Genomic DNA, 18,618 nt, shown 5'->3' with positions numbered 1-18,618 from the left:
GGTTGATGGTTGCATCGTGGGCAGCTGTCGACATCTACACCCCCCCCCCCCCCTCGATCACAAGTGAGTTCTGCGTGCTAAGGTAAGTGCTACGAACCTGCCTCCATTGCATTGAGTTGTGTACCCAACAGGGGCCTTTTTCAGACTGGTCCGCTGAATGAAGTTTTCTACCTCGATTCTAATCCACCTTGAGTATTGAAGTACCCCGGATCTGATAATTGGCAAACAAATCCATCTCCCGTTTAGGTGAGTGGCGAAGGAGTGCTGTTAGTATTCGCGGCGGTGTTAATCATAGTAAACGACCCCATGCTCTATGAAATTTCCCTCCTACATTTTCCCCCACTGAGCAGCCGAGAGGCTACAATTTCTAGAAGAATTGCAGGAGCAATCCCTGAAGCAATTATTGAAGGAATCCCGAGAGGAATTCCTGAATAAATTCCTAGAGGAATTCCTAAGGGTACTTCTGGAGTAATACCTGAAAAGTTCCTGAAGGATTTTCTAAAGAAACTCCTGGAGGAATTACTGTACGAATTTCTGAGTGAATTCCAGGAGGAATTCCATAAACAATTCCTGAATATATTCCTGAAGGAACTCTTGAAGAAATTTCTGGGGTAATTCCTAGAGAAATTTTGGGATGGTCCATGGACAAATTCCAGAATCAAATCCTTGATGAATGTCTAGAGAAATCCCTGGAAGATTTTCTAGAGGAACTTCTGAAGGAACTCTTGGGGGTACTTCTGGAGAAATGTCTGGAAGAAATTCTGAAGGAATCCCTGAGGAAATTCCTGGAGGAATGTATGGAGGAGATCTTGGAGATCCAGATACCTGGAGGAGTTCTTGGAAGGGTTTCAGGATAAGTTCCGGGAGGAATTCCTGGGGAAATTCTTGGAGAATTTACTGGAAAAATTTCTGGAGAAATTCTGAAGGAATTTCTGAATGAATATCTGGAGGAATTCCAAGTTTTTCCTGAATTAATTTTTGGTACAGAAATATTTCGAATAATTCCAAATGAAATTATTGGAGAAATCCGTGAATAATTCTCTGAAGGAATACCTGCAGAAAAACCTTAAAGGACCTCTGGTGAAATTCCTGACGAAATCCTAAAAAGAAGCAATGGAACCTCTGAAGATATCTCAGCCGAAATTCCCGGAGGAATACCTGGTGAAATCCCTAGAGGAGTTCTAGAAGAAATCTCTGTAAGAATCCATGTTGGAATCATTGAAGGATGCTATGGGAAATTTGCTAGAGGAGTTCCTCGATGCATCCTTGCAGAAATGCGAGGAATTCCTGAAGCATTCTTGGAACATGCCCTGAAACAATCACTGTTACGTCCTGGAGTTTGGGGTGGCCGTGACACATCGTCGTGTATTTGAACTCCCAGGAGTAAACAAGAACACAAACGTAGACTTTATTTACACTTAAAATACTACATTATAAAGACGCGACACGTTAACAGCACGGCGGTTACAAAACTTCTACCTAATTCTAATTGACTGCTTTGTGCATCAACCGAAAGGCAGACTCATTGCCTTCGGTGAGCGAGCAGTATAGGGAGAGACTGCTGACCAGATCAGTGGTTCCCAACAATCACTATCGGAATTCCGCAAGACGTCCATGGAAGAATTCACGAAAAAGAAATCCTTGGAGCTGAAGGAATTCATAAAAAAAATCCCAGGTTTTTGGCTCTTAGCGCATACTCATGTTTATTTGAGTAGAATACAAGTGAAAATTTGTGAATTTCTAGCTACTCTACTCTATAGCAGCATATGGTTCAAGAAAGTCCTTCTTTTTCCCTTCCGGAACTGGTTCCTGCATATCTGGAAAACTAGGCATGTTGTTTTTGTATTCCTTGACTAAGAATCACAAAATTTAGCCATTCATCCAAGCTTGTTTTCAGGTGTAAAATTTTAAGATAAGATTGAAGTGATACTCTTAGAAATATAGGTACTTTTGTAGTTTTTGTGGAAACCAAGTTTAATAATTGTGGATGAAATCCTAAATTATTCGAATGGTTTATTTCTTGATTGTTTTTTTTTCTGGAACTCCTAATTATTGCACGGCCCCTCTGGCTACGCCCATGCTTGGTGAATTGCCCCAGATACGATGGCGACCGATGGTTACAACCGCACCAGCGTCTGTTCCCCATGTTAAGAGCAGCTGATCGACGTCCGAGTGAAATGGAAGAACACTTAGCTCAACTGTGCACTATGATCCTCCGGAAAATAGCGGGTTGGTGTACGGCCTTGCGAGCCAGCCATGGCAACAGAAAATCAGCAACAAAATAATACGAACCGAGACCAACGAACGACCCCATAGCAAACAAAAGGACTTGCAATTTCAAACTCGAACCGTGGAACTGTCGATCTCTCAACTTCATTGGGAGCACCCGCATACTCGCTGATCTATTGAAGGATCGCTAAATCGGCATCGTAGCGCTGCAGGAGTTTTGTCGGACAAGTTTCATAGTGCTAACGTTTAGAGGTAATCATACCATCTACCAGAGCTACGGAAACACACGCGAGCTGGGAACAGGTTTCGTCGTAATGGGCGATATGCACAGGCGCGTGATCGGTTGTTGACCGATCAAAGAAATAATACGCAGGTTGAGGATCAAGGTGAGGGTGAGCTGAAGTACAGTAAAACGCACGCTCGGGTTCGTAGAAAGAAGTCGACGGAACGAATGGTTCGACTAGAAGTGTAGAACGGTGCTGAAGGAGAATAATGCAGCACGGGCGGTAATGCTGCAGCAATGAACCCGGCAGAACGTGGAACGCTACAAACAGAAGCGAAAACATCAGACCCGCCTCTTTCTAGAGAAAAAGCGCCGCGTAGTGCGAAGAAAAGGAACTGCTGTGCCGTTCCCACGAAACACGGAAGCTCTACCAGAAGCTCTACGCATCCCGCGACGGCTTCGTGCCTTGAGCCGAGACTTTCAGGGTAAAGAACAAGAGCCTCTTAACGGACGGACCGGAGGTGATCGAAAGGTGGAAGCAGCACTTCGATAAGCACCTGAATGACGTGGAGGACGTAGGGACGGGAGACCACGGCAACGGATTAAACAACTACGTCGGTGAAGAAGTGGACGGTCACCTGTCTGCACCGGAAGATAGCCCGAATAACTACCGGATAAATGGAAGGAAATGGTAATCTGCCCCATTCACAAAATGCCGACTATTTGGAATATGAGAACTTCAGGTCGGTCACTATTAATGTGTGTATAAACATAGAGTAATGATATTTATTACTTAAACTCGACATAATTGTACTTCAAGAATAAGGCACAACTGCTGTTACAAATTTTCAGATCTATCTAGCATGTAGTCTGCTCGCAAAAAAAATGTGCCACTCCTCTAGTGGTGGAACAATCTCAGATTGGTGTGCACCATCACAATACCATGATCGTTGCAAGCCTCGATGACGCCGGCATCGTTCGTCGATCCGGACGGGCTAGCGATGTACGAAACCCCACTCAATCGAGCCCTGTCGACATTGTCCCGGAACGGGAAGAACGCATCCGATCCCAGCGATACCCCGGTCAGCTGTTTGGCCCAGTTCTGCTTGTCCGCCTCGGTGAGGAACTCCGGAACCTTTTCGTACATGGACTCGAACTTTGCCAGCGGCATGTCCTTACCGACCGTTCCGTTGACGTAGTTGTCGATGGCATTCGAGATCTCGGCCCGCTTGACGCCCTTTTTGAACTGCATGGAAGTCACGCGGGGATGCTGGCGGAGCCACCTGTTGATGTGAGAAGGAATTATGAGAAAAACGATCGCAAGGATGATTTGAAGATCTTACCAGTTATCGGCCTTATCGCCGGCAAGGCGAGTACAATGGATACGAGACTGCTGACCGGCGCCAATGCCGACCACCTGACCGTCCTTTGCGTAGCACACGGAGTTGCTTTGAGTGTACTTGAGAGCGATCGTGGCAACGATCAGATCTCGAAGAGCGCCATCAGTGAGATTCTTGTTCTTCGTTACGACGTTAGTGAACAAGGCCTTGTTGATGTCGGCGTCATTGCGCCGTTGTTCCATCTGCAGTCCAAACAGGGTTTTCCTCTCCACTGGACTAGGCTCATAGGTGGGATCGATCTGCAGGACACAATATCCTCCATTTTTCTTCTTCTTCAACAGTTCTAAAGCCTCTTCGGTATATCCCGGAGCGATGATGCCATCGGATACCTCGCGGGAGATGATTTTGGCTGTGGCCAAGTCGCAGGTGTCCGAAAGGGCTACGAAGTCTCCAAAAGAGGACATACGATCGGCACCTCGGGCGCGAGCGTAAGCCGTTGCCAGAGGCGTTAGGCTGTCGAACAGGTCATCGACCATGCACAGTTTGGCTTGATCCATCGTCAGCGGAACTCCAACGGCAGCTCCAGCGGGAGATACGTGCTTGAAACTAGTGGCCGCAGGAAGACCCAGGGCTTTCTTGAGTTCGCGGACCAACTGCCAACCATTCAAGGCATCGCACAGGTTGATGAAGCCTGGCGAGGCATTGACGACTTTCAGCGGAAGCTTCTCCAGAGTGGTGAAGATCTGCGCAGGTTTCTGATGGGGGTTCATACCGTACCGCAGGTTTAGCTGCGAAACTCCTGCCGAGTATTGCTTCCGGAAGTAATCGGAGATCAGATTGTCATACTCAGCTGTATGGGTGAATGCTTTCAACGCTAGCATCTGCCGGGTTGCCTCCGTAGTATCTCCGAATTGCTTGATCTCATCGAGCACCTTTCCGTAGTCGGAGGGATCACAGAGAACCGTCACGCGTTTGTGGTTCTTGGCTGCCGCCCGCAGCAGCGTAACTCCTCCGATATCGATGTTTTCCACGGCGTCCTCGACGGTTACATCCGGCTTCGAGATGGTCAGTCCAAACGGATACAGGTTGCACACCACCACCTGGACGAACTCGAAGTTCTGTCGCTTCATGTCGTTCAAATCTGACGGAGTCTCCCGAGCGAGGATTCCACCGTGGACCGCTGGGTGCAAGGTCTTCACGCGACCTCCCAACATCTCCGGAGCACTCGTGATGTCGGATACATCGCGAACCGGAATACCTGTATCACGGACGGCCTTGGCGGTACCTCCGCTGGCTACCAACTTCAGACCGAGCTGGTTCAAGCCCTTGGCGAAGTCCAACAGGCCGGACTTGTCCGATACGCTGAGAATAGCTGTAACCGTAAAAATCGTTAGAACTTAGCATAGAATGTAAATGATGTTTGGTGACATTTCAAGTTTTATTACGGCTCTAAAAGCGTTATAAAACCAGGAATGTCACAAGAACTAGCATATTTAACCATTACCTAATTTACCGCTCGCCATGATTCTTTGGTGGAAGAGAGCACAATTCAACGATCCTCTCCTGAGCGTAGCTGGAAGTAAACTGTAACGAAGTGAACGAAATCAACGCTTAGTGATAAGGTTTCTACTCAGCCATTTTTTTTTTTAAGTCATCATGCAGTTACAACACTATCAGAAGGAAAATTGTAACGTTGCTGGGGAGCATTCAGGAGCTGGATCAATAACATTTGCTAGTTGCAGCTACATAAATTTATTGATGAGGAAAAATATTATAAATGGTGTACAGTTGATAATGCGGAGGTTATCAGTGATGCGGAGAGGTAAAAGAAATGGAAAGGCTTGGTACTTGTTGACGACACGGATGATGATTTGTGTTCACTTCATGGTCGTATTTTGCACTTTTGTTGATAACAAACTACCCATATTGTTCGTTATTCAAATGTTTACTATTTCATCTAGGCAATAGCAGTTATGGGACAATGCTGTTCTGTCGAATATTTGTTCATCATGTCTAAACCATTTTGCTCTATGCCTTAGATGTTCAACTTTTTTTATATAATTTTGTACTCAACGTCTTATATACGAGGATTGTCGAGTTGGATAAATACCGTGGAGGACCCAAACAGAAATCACCCTCTCATCTTATTATTGGATTCTTTATCAAGGCAAAACCTCATGAAGTTTACCGAAGTGCATTTCTATTGCTGTTGCCAACCGGAAAACCTGAAGGATGTTGCACCGTATCAGTGATGTAACAACAATCCATTGATTACCCTTCTAGATCTTAAGGCCTCTATTCACGGGGCACCTAAAACATCTTTGAAAATTAGTTCATTACAGAACAATACTCCATGGACTTGTAGGATGTTGCACCGTATCAGTACTATAAGAACAATCCATTGATTACGCTTGTAGATCTTAAGGCCTTTACTCGCGGAAGTTCTTGGAGGAACAATGTTCCAAGTTATTTCTAGAACAGTGTCCGATGGAACTGTAAAATGCTGCACCATATCCGTAATGCAACAACAATCCATCAATTACGCTTGTAGATCTTAAGGCCTTAATTCGCGGAAGTTCTTGGAGGAGCAGGACCAGGAACATCTTTGGAGATAGACCTGTAAGATGTTGCACCGCATCAGTAATGTAACTACAATTCATTGATTACGCTTGTAGATCTTAAGGCCTTTTCTCTCAAAAGCTCTTGAAATTCCTAGAACATCTTTGGAAACTAGTCAATTTTGGAACTTTCAATTCCACCCTTTTATGCTTATCCTTTGACATATACGCGTATTTCGACTGCCACTCCTGGGATTCCTTCCAGGATTTCTCCAGGAATTCCTTTAGAAATTCCTCCAGAAAATCCTCCACGGATTCCTCCAGGAAGTTTTCCAAGGACTCCTTTTGGAATGCATTCAGGGATTCCTCCATAAATTCCTTCAGGGATTCCTCCTGAAATTCCTCCAGGGATTCCTTCAGAAATTACTCGAAGAATTCCACCAGGGATTTTTGCAGGAGTTCTTCCAAGGATTCTATTAGGAATGCCTCCAGGGATTCCCTTCCTTCCCCTGGAATGCCTCAACGGATTCTTCCATAAATTCCTGCATTTATTTTTCCAAAGATTCCTTCAGGAATGCCTCCAGGGAAGCCTCCTGGAATTCCTTCAAGGATTTTTCATAAAATTTCTCCAGGTATTTATCCTTCAGGAATTTGGAGTGTGTTTACGGATTCCTACGGAAAATCTTCCAAGAATTCCTCCAGGAACTCCCCCAGAAATTCCTCGAGGAATTCTTTCAAGCATTTCTTCAGAAATGTCTCCAGGGATTCCTGCAGAAAATCTTACAGGGATGCCGCCAGGAATGCCATCAGGGATTCCTACAGACATTTCAATTAATTATTCCAAGAATTCCTCCAGAAATCCCTCCAGAAATTCTTCCAAGGATTCCTCCAGGAATTCTATAACGGATTCATCCTGTAACCTCTCCAGGGATTTATCCTTGAAATTCTTCACAGATTCCTAAGGGACTCCACCAAGGATTCCACCAGAGATTCCTCCAGAGAAATTTCTCTGTGGGTTCCTCCAGGAATTCCTTCAGGAAAACATCCAGGGAATTCTCGACAAATTCTTCCAGGAATTTCTTCCAGAATTCTTCCAAGATTTCCTTCAGCGCTTCCTCCAAGAATTCCTCCAGGATTTTTTTCAGGAATTTTTCTACGAATACTTCCAGGAAATTCTCCTGGAATTCTACCACAAATTCCTTCAGAAATTCCTTCAGTAGTTCCTCCAGGAATTCCTCTAATTCATTCAGAAATTCAACCAGATTCTCCCGATGGTTTTTCCAGGAACTTTTCCTGAAATTCCTTTAGAAAATCTTTCAGGAATCCTCCTGGAATTCTTTCAAAAATTCTTTCAGTAATTTCTCTAGGAATTCCCCAGAAATTTCTCCAGGAATTTTTCAGAGCTTTTTACACAAATTCCACCAAGCATTCCTTTAGGAATGGCTCCAGGGATTCCTCCAGGAATTCATTCAGGGAATCCTCCTGAATTTCATCCAGGGATTACTCCTGGAGTGCCTCCACGCATTCCTCCTGTAATTCCTTCAGGAATTCATCCAAGATTTCCTCTAGGAAATCCTCCAGGAACCCCTCCAAGAATTCCTCCGGTAATTTCTCCAAATATTCCTCCTGAAATTTCTTCAGGAATCCTTCTACGGTTTCTTCCAGGGAATTCTCCAAGGATTCCTATAGGAATTCCTTTAGGGATTCCTACTGAAATTTCTTCAGGGATTTTTTCTTGGCATTCCTCCACGATTCATCCATCAATGCCTTCACGAATTTCTCTAGCAATTCCTTCAAAATTATTCCAGAAATTTTTACATAAGTTCCTCAAGGAACTCCTACAGGATTTTTTCCAGAATTCCAGAACTTCCTCTAGAAATACTCCCTAGCATTCCTTTAGTAATGCCTCGAGGGATTACTCCTGAAATTCCTCCAGAGATTTCTCGTAGAATGCTTCCAGAAAATTCTCCAGGAATTCTTCCAGGAGTTAGCATTCCTTGGCCCATTTTGAGAATCACTCAACTGATTCCCAAATTGGGCCACGGAATGCTATTTTGATGCATGAATTACAAAATTGGTGCAAAAAATTCAATTGTGGCGTATAAGATGCCTGGATGATACAATGAACACCATGTCTGATGTCAGCATGGTGTAAAAGACCCTTAGATGGAACAGTGATCATATTACACAATGACTATATACATTCTTCGGGAAAGTTGTAGGTCCATCAACTTTTAGCAAGTTTGCTAAGGACAGTTTTTATGCATCTTTAAAATTGAACGATCTAGAGATATTTTTTTCTGAATCAGCTTAGGGTGGTTCAAGAAAAACCGGTTTTCTGGCATTATGGCTTGTTCAACCTCTTTAATCAGCAATAAATACATAGATGGCTCAATATCAAGTTGTATAGAATATTATTCATCTGGGTAACTAGCTTTAAAACATACACCAACATGCAGAATTATTCATCTGTTGTTCAACCATTAATCAAATATTTTTTGACAGCTGACCCAAGCATGTTTTCGTGATGTCCACATCGCTTCTTCAGCCTTAATAAAGACTTAGTTCAACCACAGAGAACAGACGTTTAAGCTCGAACAAAAATACGTTGAAATCGTGTGTAAAAGATTTAAGTGTACCTCAACGCCATCAACGGAGACTGCCCCACTTATAAAGTCGATTTGACCCCACGATGGCAGTGTTCAGCGTTAAAATACACTAGCCCACAAAGCGACACGAGCGCCAAACGGCCAAAAACGGCGAGCACTGGAAACTAATTTGACAACACAACAATGTAAGTGATGGAACGCTAGCGCCGCGCAACGGGAGCATAACCACATACTTTGATATGACCGTTACAAAGTTTTACACAAGGCAGAAAGCGAAGATAGACGTCTGTTCTCTGTGGTTCAACTTATGTTCTTGACTATTCAGACTCAACAAGTAATGCTCTTGTTTTCGAGGATATGTATACAATTGTGTGTGGTGTAAGCGCTGAGGTGAGTGACTATAAATCCGGAAGTCCAAGTTCAATTCCAAGTTTTCCCACAGATTATTTTATACATTCCTAAACATCTCTTCAGGAAAAAGACGCAGCTAAAGGTAAAAATAGACTCACGAAAGTGTTTTTATTTTATTTTCACACAATTAATAAATTTGATTGATTACTGATTAAGCGCATATTATGCCTCAAATCAGCCTTCCAAAGAACCTCAAATCAGCTGAAGGTTGAATAAAATCACCAAAATTAGATGTTCAGGAGCTGAATAAAGGATTGTACCTCTTGTGCTCAGCTTTTGTGCAAATGAAGGCTAATTTAAACTAGTTGGAGAAACGTTTGTACAACATCAAATTGTTACCTGGGTATGACGGGTTGGGGCAAACATTAAAAATATCTTTTGCCAGCATGCAAAAATGTTGTTATAAAACATATCAAGAAATTATAGAGGTGTTATTTTTGTAACTCAAGTAAAAAATACTTAAAAAGGGCCTATTTTTTCTAGGAAATCATCAACATATTTTGAACGGAATGACGTAGCAACATTTTCCGCGCACGAAAATGTGCGTTTTTTTAGCTTTAAAAGTGGTTCTAAGACAACTTTGATGAGAAATTTGAAACAAAAAGATAAAGCGTTTAAAGCGTTTTGACCAAATTTGGAGCATTTTCCCATAGTTTTCATAGGGTAACGCTAAAACAAATCGTTTTCTGCTACAATCATGTTTTATGGACCTGTAGGATGCTGCAACAGCCTATTGATGACACTTGTAGATCTTGCGTGAGTTTTTGGAAGACCGTTGTGCCAGCTGTCTTTATGCCAAAAGACCTTATGCCAAATGACACAGACCTGTATATCTGTGAAACTTTCCTGGAACACTTCTGAGCCTGCAGCCTCACCCAAACGACGACTTATATCTTCTTGAATACTTCGTGACGACTGATTAATCCGGTCGAACTACTGTAACATATTAATATCAGATCAAACGAGAACTACCTTGTGACCACTATCGCTGTTTGACGCAAATTTGAGAAATTCCACGGATGACCGGAATTGCGTCAAAATAACTTAAATTTGGGTTAATTTGTAGTTCCGTGTTTACATCCAACAAGCTGTGTTGGTATACCAACAGATTCTTTATTACAGCTTCTAGCTGTAATGATATCGCGTAACGGCCTTCAAATCGCTGCTGGTTTGTGGATTTGTCAGTATTACGAATTTTACTGTACAGTAGCAGCTGTTTTGTTGGCGATTTGTTCAAGTTTTCACATCTCCCGGAGTTGGAATAGAATGCAGTAAGGGCAGCTTCAGTGACACGTGATTGATTTCTGAAAACAGAGTTTGGTAGCTGTATGGTGCTTGTTTTGCAGCCGTGTATTAGCTTATGGTTTATATTTGACAAGCTTCCCTTTTATTCAGCGTTGACTGCTTCAATTCGATGGTTACACAACAGAAATCAAATGACTGAAGCTTATAGCGCAGAAAATGTTAGTTGAACATCCGGAAAACTATCTTTCCCCATCTTTTGCCATTTTTTTTATATTTTTGAGTGCCAAAAGTATAGAAATACGTTAAAAATACGTTAACAAAACTGTATAATAACGTTTGCAAAAAATCAGGTCCCAAAGGCCACAAACCTTTGCTTGGAAGTGTGGGCCTATTTCAAATGGAAAATCACATAGATACAGCTTGTCCACATTGAGGCCTTGAGGATGAGTTCTCACTAAATTGAAATTAACTACCGTGGGATTCATTTACTTTTCCTACATTACCTACAAGAAGTTACCTACTGCGGATATTCTACCGGCTTTCATCATTACTCTACTCTTCAGTTCACGATCGACGTTATAAACTACCGAGTTTCACCCATATCTCAAGAAAGTGGTACTTACTCTGAGTGTGAAATTGATAACAAACAGCAAACAATATAATATCTTAGAAAAACACGTGTATTAAAACGAGTTCAACATCAATCACCTTCCTCTCCGAACGGTTTGTACCAATAAACTAATCAACTGCATCTCAGAACTTCACTACCGTATAGCCTTTAACGTATATCTATATGGGTCCCTAACAGGTACCTATATGCAAGGCATCACTACTATCATCAAGCTTAGGAGTTCAACAAGATCATATTTCTGCTTATGGTTCGTTCTCACACTCAATCACCTAAACGATTTGTTTATTATTCTTTGCTGTGGCATACACAATCCAATCCATCATAAGCTTCTCAAAGCTCCCATATGATCATTTTTGGTAGGTGAATAGTTGGTAGCTAAACTCTACGTAGAAAAGCAAAAAAATACAAGAACTATTTTTTTCAAAAATGACTGAAGGAAATAGTAAAAAGACAAATAAATGTTTCTATGCCAATCAAAAGCTACATAAAAGCTAAAAAGTTTTGATGTACCATTTTTTTTTTTTGTATTTTTTTCAATATAAGAATTTTAATGTTATTATTGCTAGTAATCATCTATAATTTAATTTTTGAATGAATCTCTCATTAAGTTCAAACACAAATTTCTATTTAAATAATGTACTATTTATATTTTAAAACGCATAGCATCACATAGCCGGCATGGTTATCTCACGACAACCACAGTAAACTAACACATACACTATAGAAAACTTCATAATTTGTTTGTTGAATGAACGAGGCAAGTTACATATTTTTCAAGCTTTACACTGATAAGAATTTAGAATATATGGACGTGCAGACTATTTATAGGTATATGTTGTGTATAGAATCGAGCTGCTGCTCGAGCTGCTACCGAGTTTCAATTCTATCTAACCGGTTACCTATGGCAATGTATTTGTAATATCCATAAGGAATCTCAACAGAAACTACGAAGTCGCGTGTTTTGGAACGTCGCGGCTTCTCGCGCCAAAGGTGAAGTCGCACATTGCTTGCCTCATCATCTGTCGAGGGTTTATTTATTTTTGCACTTTCTCATCGTAATAGGCTGTTTTACCTCACGCAAATCTGCCAGGGAAAGGCCTACTTTCCCACACCAAATTAGCAGTGCTGTAACGGTTCATTACAGCACTGATTTGGGTTGCGTAATGAACCATTACAGCACTGTTTTCAGTTTTGATCAACTTCTTGATGCTTTCTGGATGCAGGTTTGAAAAATTGTAACAACTGCCCAGTATTGTGCGTTTAGCACTAAATTGATTTCCGAAAAAACTTCATTGACTTCCGCTGCCTTTCCTATGCGTTAAACATTACGTCGGAAGTAGTGCGCTGTATAGCAAACCAGATTTACTGTACAGCGCACTACTTCCGACGTTATGTTTAAAGCATAGGAAAGGCAGCGGAAGTCAATGAAGTTTTTTCGGAAATCAATTTAGTGCTAAACGCACAATATAACCTGCTATGATCATACTTTCTTAAACATGCCTATGAACATCAGTGTGCAGTTTGATGCCAAAATTTGGTTAAAAACTAGCCTCAAGCGGTAATTTATGAAATTGCAAAAAACCTTGTACGCAACTCGGTGCAGAACTCGACTTTTTATAGCACTCGTTGTAATTATCCAACTCGGCAAGCCTCGTTGGATAAATGTACGACTCGTGTTGTAAAAATCTTCATTTTGCACCTTGTTGCGTAAACCACACCATTTCAAATTCAAACCATATTTCTCAATTTCAGAATAGTTCGGATGATCCAGGATGCCTCTATGATGTGTATACAAGTATCATATGATTCAAGTGATCTTCTATGACTACCAAAACGCACTATACCAAATTTGAAATGCACCCGATGCGTTATTACGGGTGTAGATATAAAGGCCTTCACTTCAGAATGATTTGGATGGCCTAAGGTATCGCCATTGATATGCAGTTAGTCTTTCATACTCTGATTTACATGTATGGACCTAATGAAATCAGTTCTGACATTCATACATTAGTTTGATTTACTATTACAGGTAAAGGCCTTACAATCAGAACTCCAGAGCTTTTTGAAGTTGCCTAGAACATCACCAGGTCATGACTACCATAATTTCATGTTTCAAAATGTATATTTGAATGTAATTTATCATGTTCAAGTGATTTAAAAAGTAAACACAACTATTTGTATTCAGAGTAGACAAAGTTCAAAACTTCTGGACGATTTGGATGACCTGGAGATCTATGTTACATCTGTAAAAGGACATAAGACATTTCTATTTAACAGCCCCAACCCAAACAAAGAATATTAAGTCATTTTCATTGAAACATATCACATGTACATAGAAATAAAACGCGGAATAGAGTAAAGAACAAGTGGTGTACACTACATTTCCAGCTGTATCTCCAAAATGTTCTAGCATAACTTAACCTCCATATATGCATATGATAGCACAACTAATCCCCTTGATAAAACATTTTGGTGATGAAAATCCACCCACTGTGTCAAAAGCTATTGGTAAATCTATGCAAAAAAGTTGTCCACATCTTTTAAGGGTTAATATGTAAATTGTTAAAAAAAAACCGATTTAATCCACCTATGGTGAACAGAACCCTTCTTACACTTATAAAAACTTTTGTTGTATTATTTGTATTTGACATATTTATTTTGTGTGATAGACCAAAAGTTCTAGAAAATATTGTGGATTTGGCATCTAGTGAATTGGTTTCCAAAATAGCATCATGGACCATGGGCTAAAGTACCAGAAATGCCAGACACCTTCTAGAATCTTGTATGATTTTTTTTTTAATAGCTTACATATTCTGGAATATTGTATCTTTTGTTAACTGCCAAAAGATCTTGAATCGATTAACAAATGGATAAGAAAATCAGCGAAATACACTTTGTCTAATATCTGTTAATCAGTCGAATAAATTAGCTCCAAAGTACTTAGTATTCATGGTTATGGTGTAAAAAGGACAAAAATTATATATCTACTATGCTAATCAGTTTTGGAATTAGCTAGTTATTTTGGCTGTCCAGTTCTTTCATTTTTCCCACAATATATAAATTCAAAGCTCTCATTTAATATATTGTTAGTTTTCATAGAATTCCTGTTTATTTGTAATTTGTTATTCATAATTTTATTGAAAACAATAATCTGCTAGTATACACTTTATATGAGGTCAGCATTATTGATTGAACAATAATTTCCCATAGACTGGTCAAAAGCTTATGCAAGATAACAAACGAATATAATAATAAAAAAAGGAATTTATTGAAACACTCCTCGAAAGATTTCTCAGTAACCAAATGTCCAATCGAAATAAAATTTCAGGGCCTTCTACAAGGATACTGGAGCTTTCGTTTGGTGCTAAGAGAACCCAAATCGGTTGACAGATGGCTGAGATATTTATTATGATACACTTGGTCAAAAATCTCTCAAAAGTTTAACCTGTATTACTCGAAAGTACTCTTTGAAAGATATCTCGATAACCAAATGTCCAATCCTAATAAAACTGTATAGGGTTCTACTAGGATGTTATAGCTTTCATTTGATTCCAGGAGAACCGAAATCGGTTGACAGACGGTTGAGATATTTATTATGATACACCTGGTCAAAAATCTCAAAAAGTTTAGTTGTATAAATCCTAAGTACTCTTCGAAAGATATCTCTGTAACCAAATGTCCAATCCTAAGAAAATTTCTGAGCAATCTACTAGGATGTTGTAGCTTTCATTTGGTGCCAAGAGAACCCAAATCGATTGACACACGGCTGAGATATTTAGTTTGATACACTTTGTAAAAAATCTCAAAAAGTTTAGTTGTATAACTCCTAAGTACTTTTCGAAATATGTCTTAGTAACCAAATGTCCAATCGAAATAAAATTTCAGAGCGTTCTACTAGGATGTTGTAGCTTTTATTTGCTTTCAAGAGAACTCAAATCGGTTGACAGACGGATGAGATATTCATCAATATGCTAAATGTCAAAAATCTCTCAAAAAGTTACCAATATTAGCATTAGCATTAGCATTAGCATTAAGCGAGTCGCACAAATTCGTAGGTGGTACAGTCCTAGACCGCTGTTATGAGGGTTGCCTCCTTCCCGTCCGAACCAAAGCACAAAGATTTGGGACTAATCTCTGACTCTTAGACAAGACTGACGCAATCCTCCAATGGTCGAGCACTGTCCTGGCCACGTCCTTGCGACTGCTGAGGAATGGGAAAGGATGGTTAGTTTTGGACACCTATGAAAAATGTAGACAACTCTACGATCTCTCAGGCCTAGGTGTCACGGGAATTTGGGTGTTCTTAGTGGAAGGGTAAACTCCAAAGGATACGCTTGGTTAACGTTCAGGCACACCATTGTTAGACTGCTTCGAATCAGTTGTCTGCCCAATTCATCCTCGTCATCTTGTTGGCATTTGGTCGAATTACTAGATTCTTCGATTGATAATCTGAAATATAAAATAATATTAACATCGTACGTCAAATAAGCTACAAATTAGTGATACGCTCGCCACAGTTACATATTTTAAAAATATTATTTATATCGTACGATACATTTACCTGAATCCTTCTGAAATAAAATGTTAATTAGCAGTACATTGGAACACAAATACTACAAAACACAAAAAAAGAACATCAAACTTTGACCTTGGAATGTTTGAAAATACCGTAAATATCAAGATCAAAATTTGATTTGGTAGATCTTACACCGCAACGCACCATTCTAAGGTGATCTACCCACGTTACGGGGGATCTCTCAAAAAGTTACCAATATTACTTCAAAGTACTCTTCGAAAGATATCTCGGTAACCAAATGTCCGATCGTAATAAAATTCAATAGGGTTCTACTAGGATGTTGTAGCTTTCATTTGCAACTAAGAGAATCCAAATCGGATGTCAGACGGCTGAGAAACGTGCGTGACTTTTTTTTGTAACATACGCACACACACACATACACACACACACACACACACACACACACACACACACACACACACACACACACACAGAGAGAGAGACAGACATTTGCTCAGTTCGTCGAGCTGAGTTGATTGGTATATGAGACTTGGCCCTGCGGGCCTCGGATCGGAAGTCGGTTTTTCGAGCGGTATTTATACCCTTCTTATGGGTGTAAGAAGGGTAAAAAACACTACTTTTGAGCTTTTTGCTCTAGAAAACATAGTTAAATATTAAACTAAACCAATCGATTCAAAGATGCCATTTGATAGAAAATTCAATAACCTTTTGAATAAGGGTAAAAAAACTGCGATAAAATTGACCATTTTCATGTTATAGCCAGTTAATGCAAGAGTCAAAAACATGGGTTCTATTAACTGCGTAACGGTTGAAATTTGACCATACGCGTAGAACTTTTTTTTTCACCATTTATGGTCCTCTATCACCCTTTGAAAAAATTGCACTCAGGAACCTAACACCCTGTAAGTTGACAAAAAATCATTATTTTTATTTTATATCTTTGACGGTATATTATAACACTGAAAAAAAGCAGGAATTTAGTTACATTTTCCTCTAGGGCTTAGGACGGTTTACAATGTAAAGGGTTACGGTGAATATAATAATACTTCGGACTGAGATGATCACAGATATGCAGAAGACGACTAGCAAAATTAGGAACACAAGTTGACACGTGTCATTGTAGATTGTACATTGTAGACTATATTTTGACATAAAGGGTTTGACTGATTGCTTTACAACATCGAATGGAAGCTCAAAAAGTGTTATCTAACACTAATACAGGGTGCGGCAGGAAATAATGCGAAAAGTTCAAGGCACTATTACACGCTAAATATGGGATATATATGATTATTTTTTCATGACAGTGTATCAGTCAATATCTATATTCTAGCACTGAAAAATAAAAATGAACACATTTGATGTTTAACATATGATAATGTAGGCCTAATTAGCGGATATCAATAAACTGCGCGCCCAATGGTCATTAAACAAAATGATTATAACAGTAACAAAATTAGCTCAAATTCGATGAACAACCAGACCACACTGATTCAGAGCCATGTAGTTTCACATAGCAGATGAAATAAGTACATATATTTGATGATATTGTAGAGAACATCAAAAATTTTGTTTTATCAGATGCGAAATTTAGCGACCTGTGCGATTTTCTGCGGTTTGAAAATTCTGGTTGTCTTCATCTTCAGGCGCCGCCCTGTAAAGGTTAGTGACCAAAATGGGAAATTTTTTAATTAACTTTTCAGAAAACTAGCCTATTATAGATCATGGAACGTTGAAACATAGATTGGTTAATGTCAAATGGACGAAAATGAGGTTTGAAGTTGAAAAACACTTTCGCATTTTTTCCTGCCGCATACTGTATGAGAGTTATTTGGGGATGATGCTGCTGCTGTCAATGACCAACATCGGTTATTGACACTATGGGTAATCAGCTTGAAATAATTTTCAGAATATAGGGGAACTTACGTATTTTCGGCAGTTTTGTTTTCTTCGTTATGAAAGGCTTTTTGAAACTTCTTGAACACAGAGCTGGCCACAAACCTTCCCAACCAAGCTGACCTTTACAAAAGCTGACCTCACAAAAAAAAACCATGACGAAGAGAACAAACCTGCCGATCATACCCTTTGTCGCCCTATTATAAAATAACTTAGGATATTATTTGATCATTGTTTGGGGAAGCTGTCATTAAAACTAGTTGCCCATATCGGCTAAAAACGCTTGCTCTGGTAGCTGTCTCCTAATAATTTTCAGAAATTTAAAATCTAGCTAAAATTAGCTATGACATTTTTTTTTTTGCTCTTTGTAATATTTCTCAGGAATGATACTTTGATACCAGTGACCTCGGAGATTTTCGATTATTGAAATATTGTTCAATTATCAAAACTTCTTTGGAGCTCCCATTCGGTCAAAACACTCACTAGGCTGCCGTTCTAAGCATATCTGTCCCATGTTGATTTTCAGCATTTTTCCCTTTTTTCCTCCTATCAGTATAATTGTATGTGTATTTTATATGAAAACTTGTAAAAGTCCTTAGTTTGTTCTGAAATTTCGAAAATAAATACCAAGCCATATTTGTCCCATTGTTGCATTTCCAACCATATCTGTCGCACTACAAGAAATACAGTCAAAAACTGCGAAAAGTAAGCGTAGAAATTTGAAATTTGCGTTGTTTCACAGCATAATTGAGTCCCCCTGGGAAATATTTATTCAAAAATGATGTTTTTTTTTGCGTTACAAAGACAACTTTACTGATTCCACATCAGATAAAGTCCATTTTAATAGAAATACGACTGCGTGTGCGTCGAGCAATCAGCAATCAGAATGCAGCCTTGCGCTTGAGTTTCAGGGCTTTCTCAATAATATAATGTTATCCGTTA

At 39.9% G+C, this 18,618-nt stretch overlaps 2 protein-coding genes across 2 annotated transcripts; both read right to left on the bottom strand.

The window, feature by feature from the left end:
- Positions 1 to 3,224: 3,224 nt before the first annotated feature.
- On the bottom strand, positions 3,225 to 11,394 carry LOC109396999 (bifunctional purine biosynthesis protein ATIC). The gene is made up of 4 exons (XM_029860100.2): positions 11,239 to 11,394; positions 5,297 to 5,376; positions 3,796 to 5,164; positions 3,225 to 3,735 (listed from the first exon to the last, which is right to left on the bottom strand). Exons 2-4 carry the CDS (start codon positions 5,313 to 5,315, stop codon positions 3,351 to 3,353), a joined length of 1,773 nt encoding a protein of 590 aa, XP_029715960.2. The 5' UTR covers positions 5,316 to 5,376; positions 11,239 to 11,394; the 3' UTR covers positions 3,225 to 3,350.
- LOC134291841 (bifunctional purine biosynthesis protein ATIC-like) lies at positions 3,351 to 5,315 on the bottom strand. Its single transcript, XM_062860115.1, has 3 exons — positions 5,306 to 5,315; positions 3,796 to 5,164; positions 3,351 to 3,735 (listed from the first exon to the last, which is right to left on the bottom strand). The coding sequence occupies exons 1-3, from the start codon at positions 5,313 to 5,315 to the stop codon at positions 3,351 to 3,353; spliced, it is 1,764 nt and encodes a 587-aa protein (XP_062716099.1).
- Positions 11,395 to 18,618: the final 7,224 nt, after the last annotated feature.

The sequence above is a fragment of the Aedes albopictus genome, chromosome 1, assembly GCF_035046485.1.
Source record: "Aedes albopictus strain Foshan chromosome 1, AalbF5, whole genome shotgun sequence".
In the NCBI taxonomy this organism is placed as follows: Eukaryota; Metazoa; Arthropoda; class Insecta; order Diptera; family Culicidae; genus Aedes; species Aedes albopictus.
This window is presented reverse-complemented; position numbering and strand designations above follow the sequence as displayed.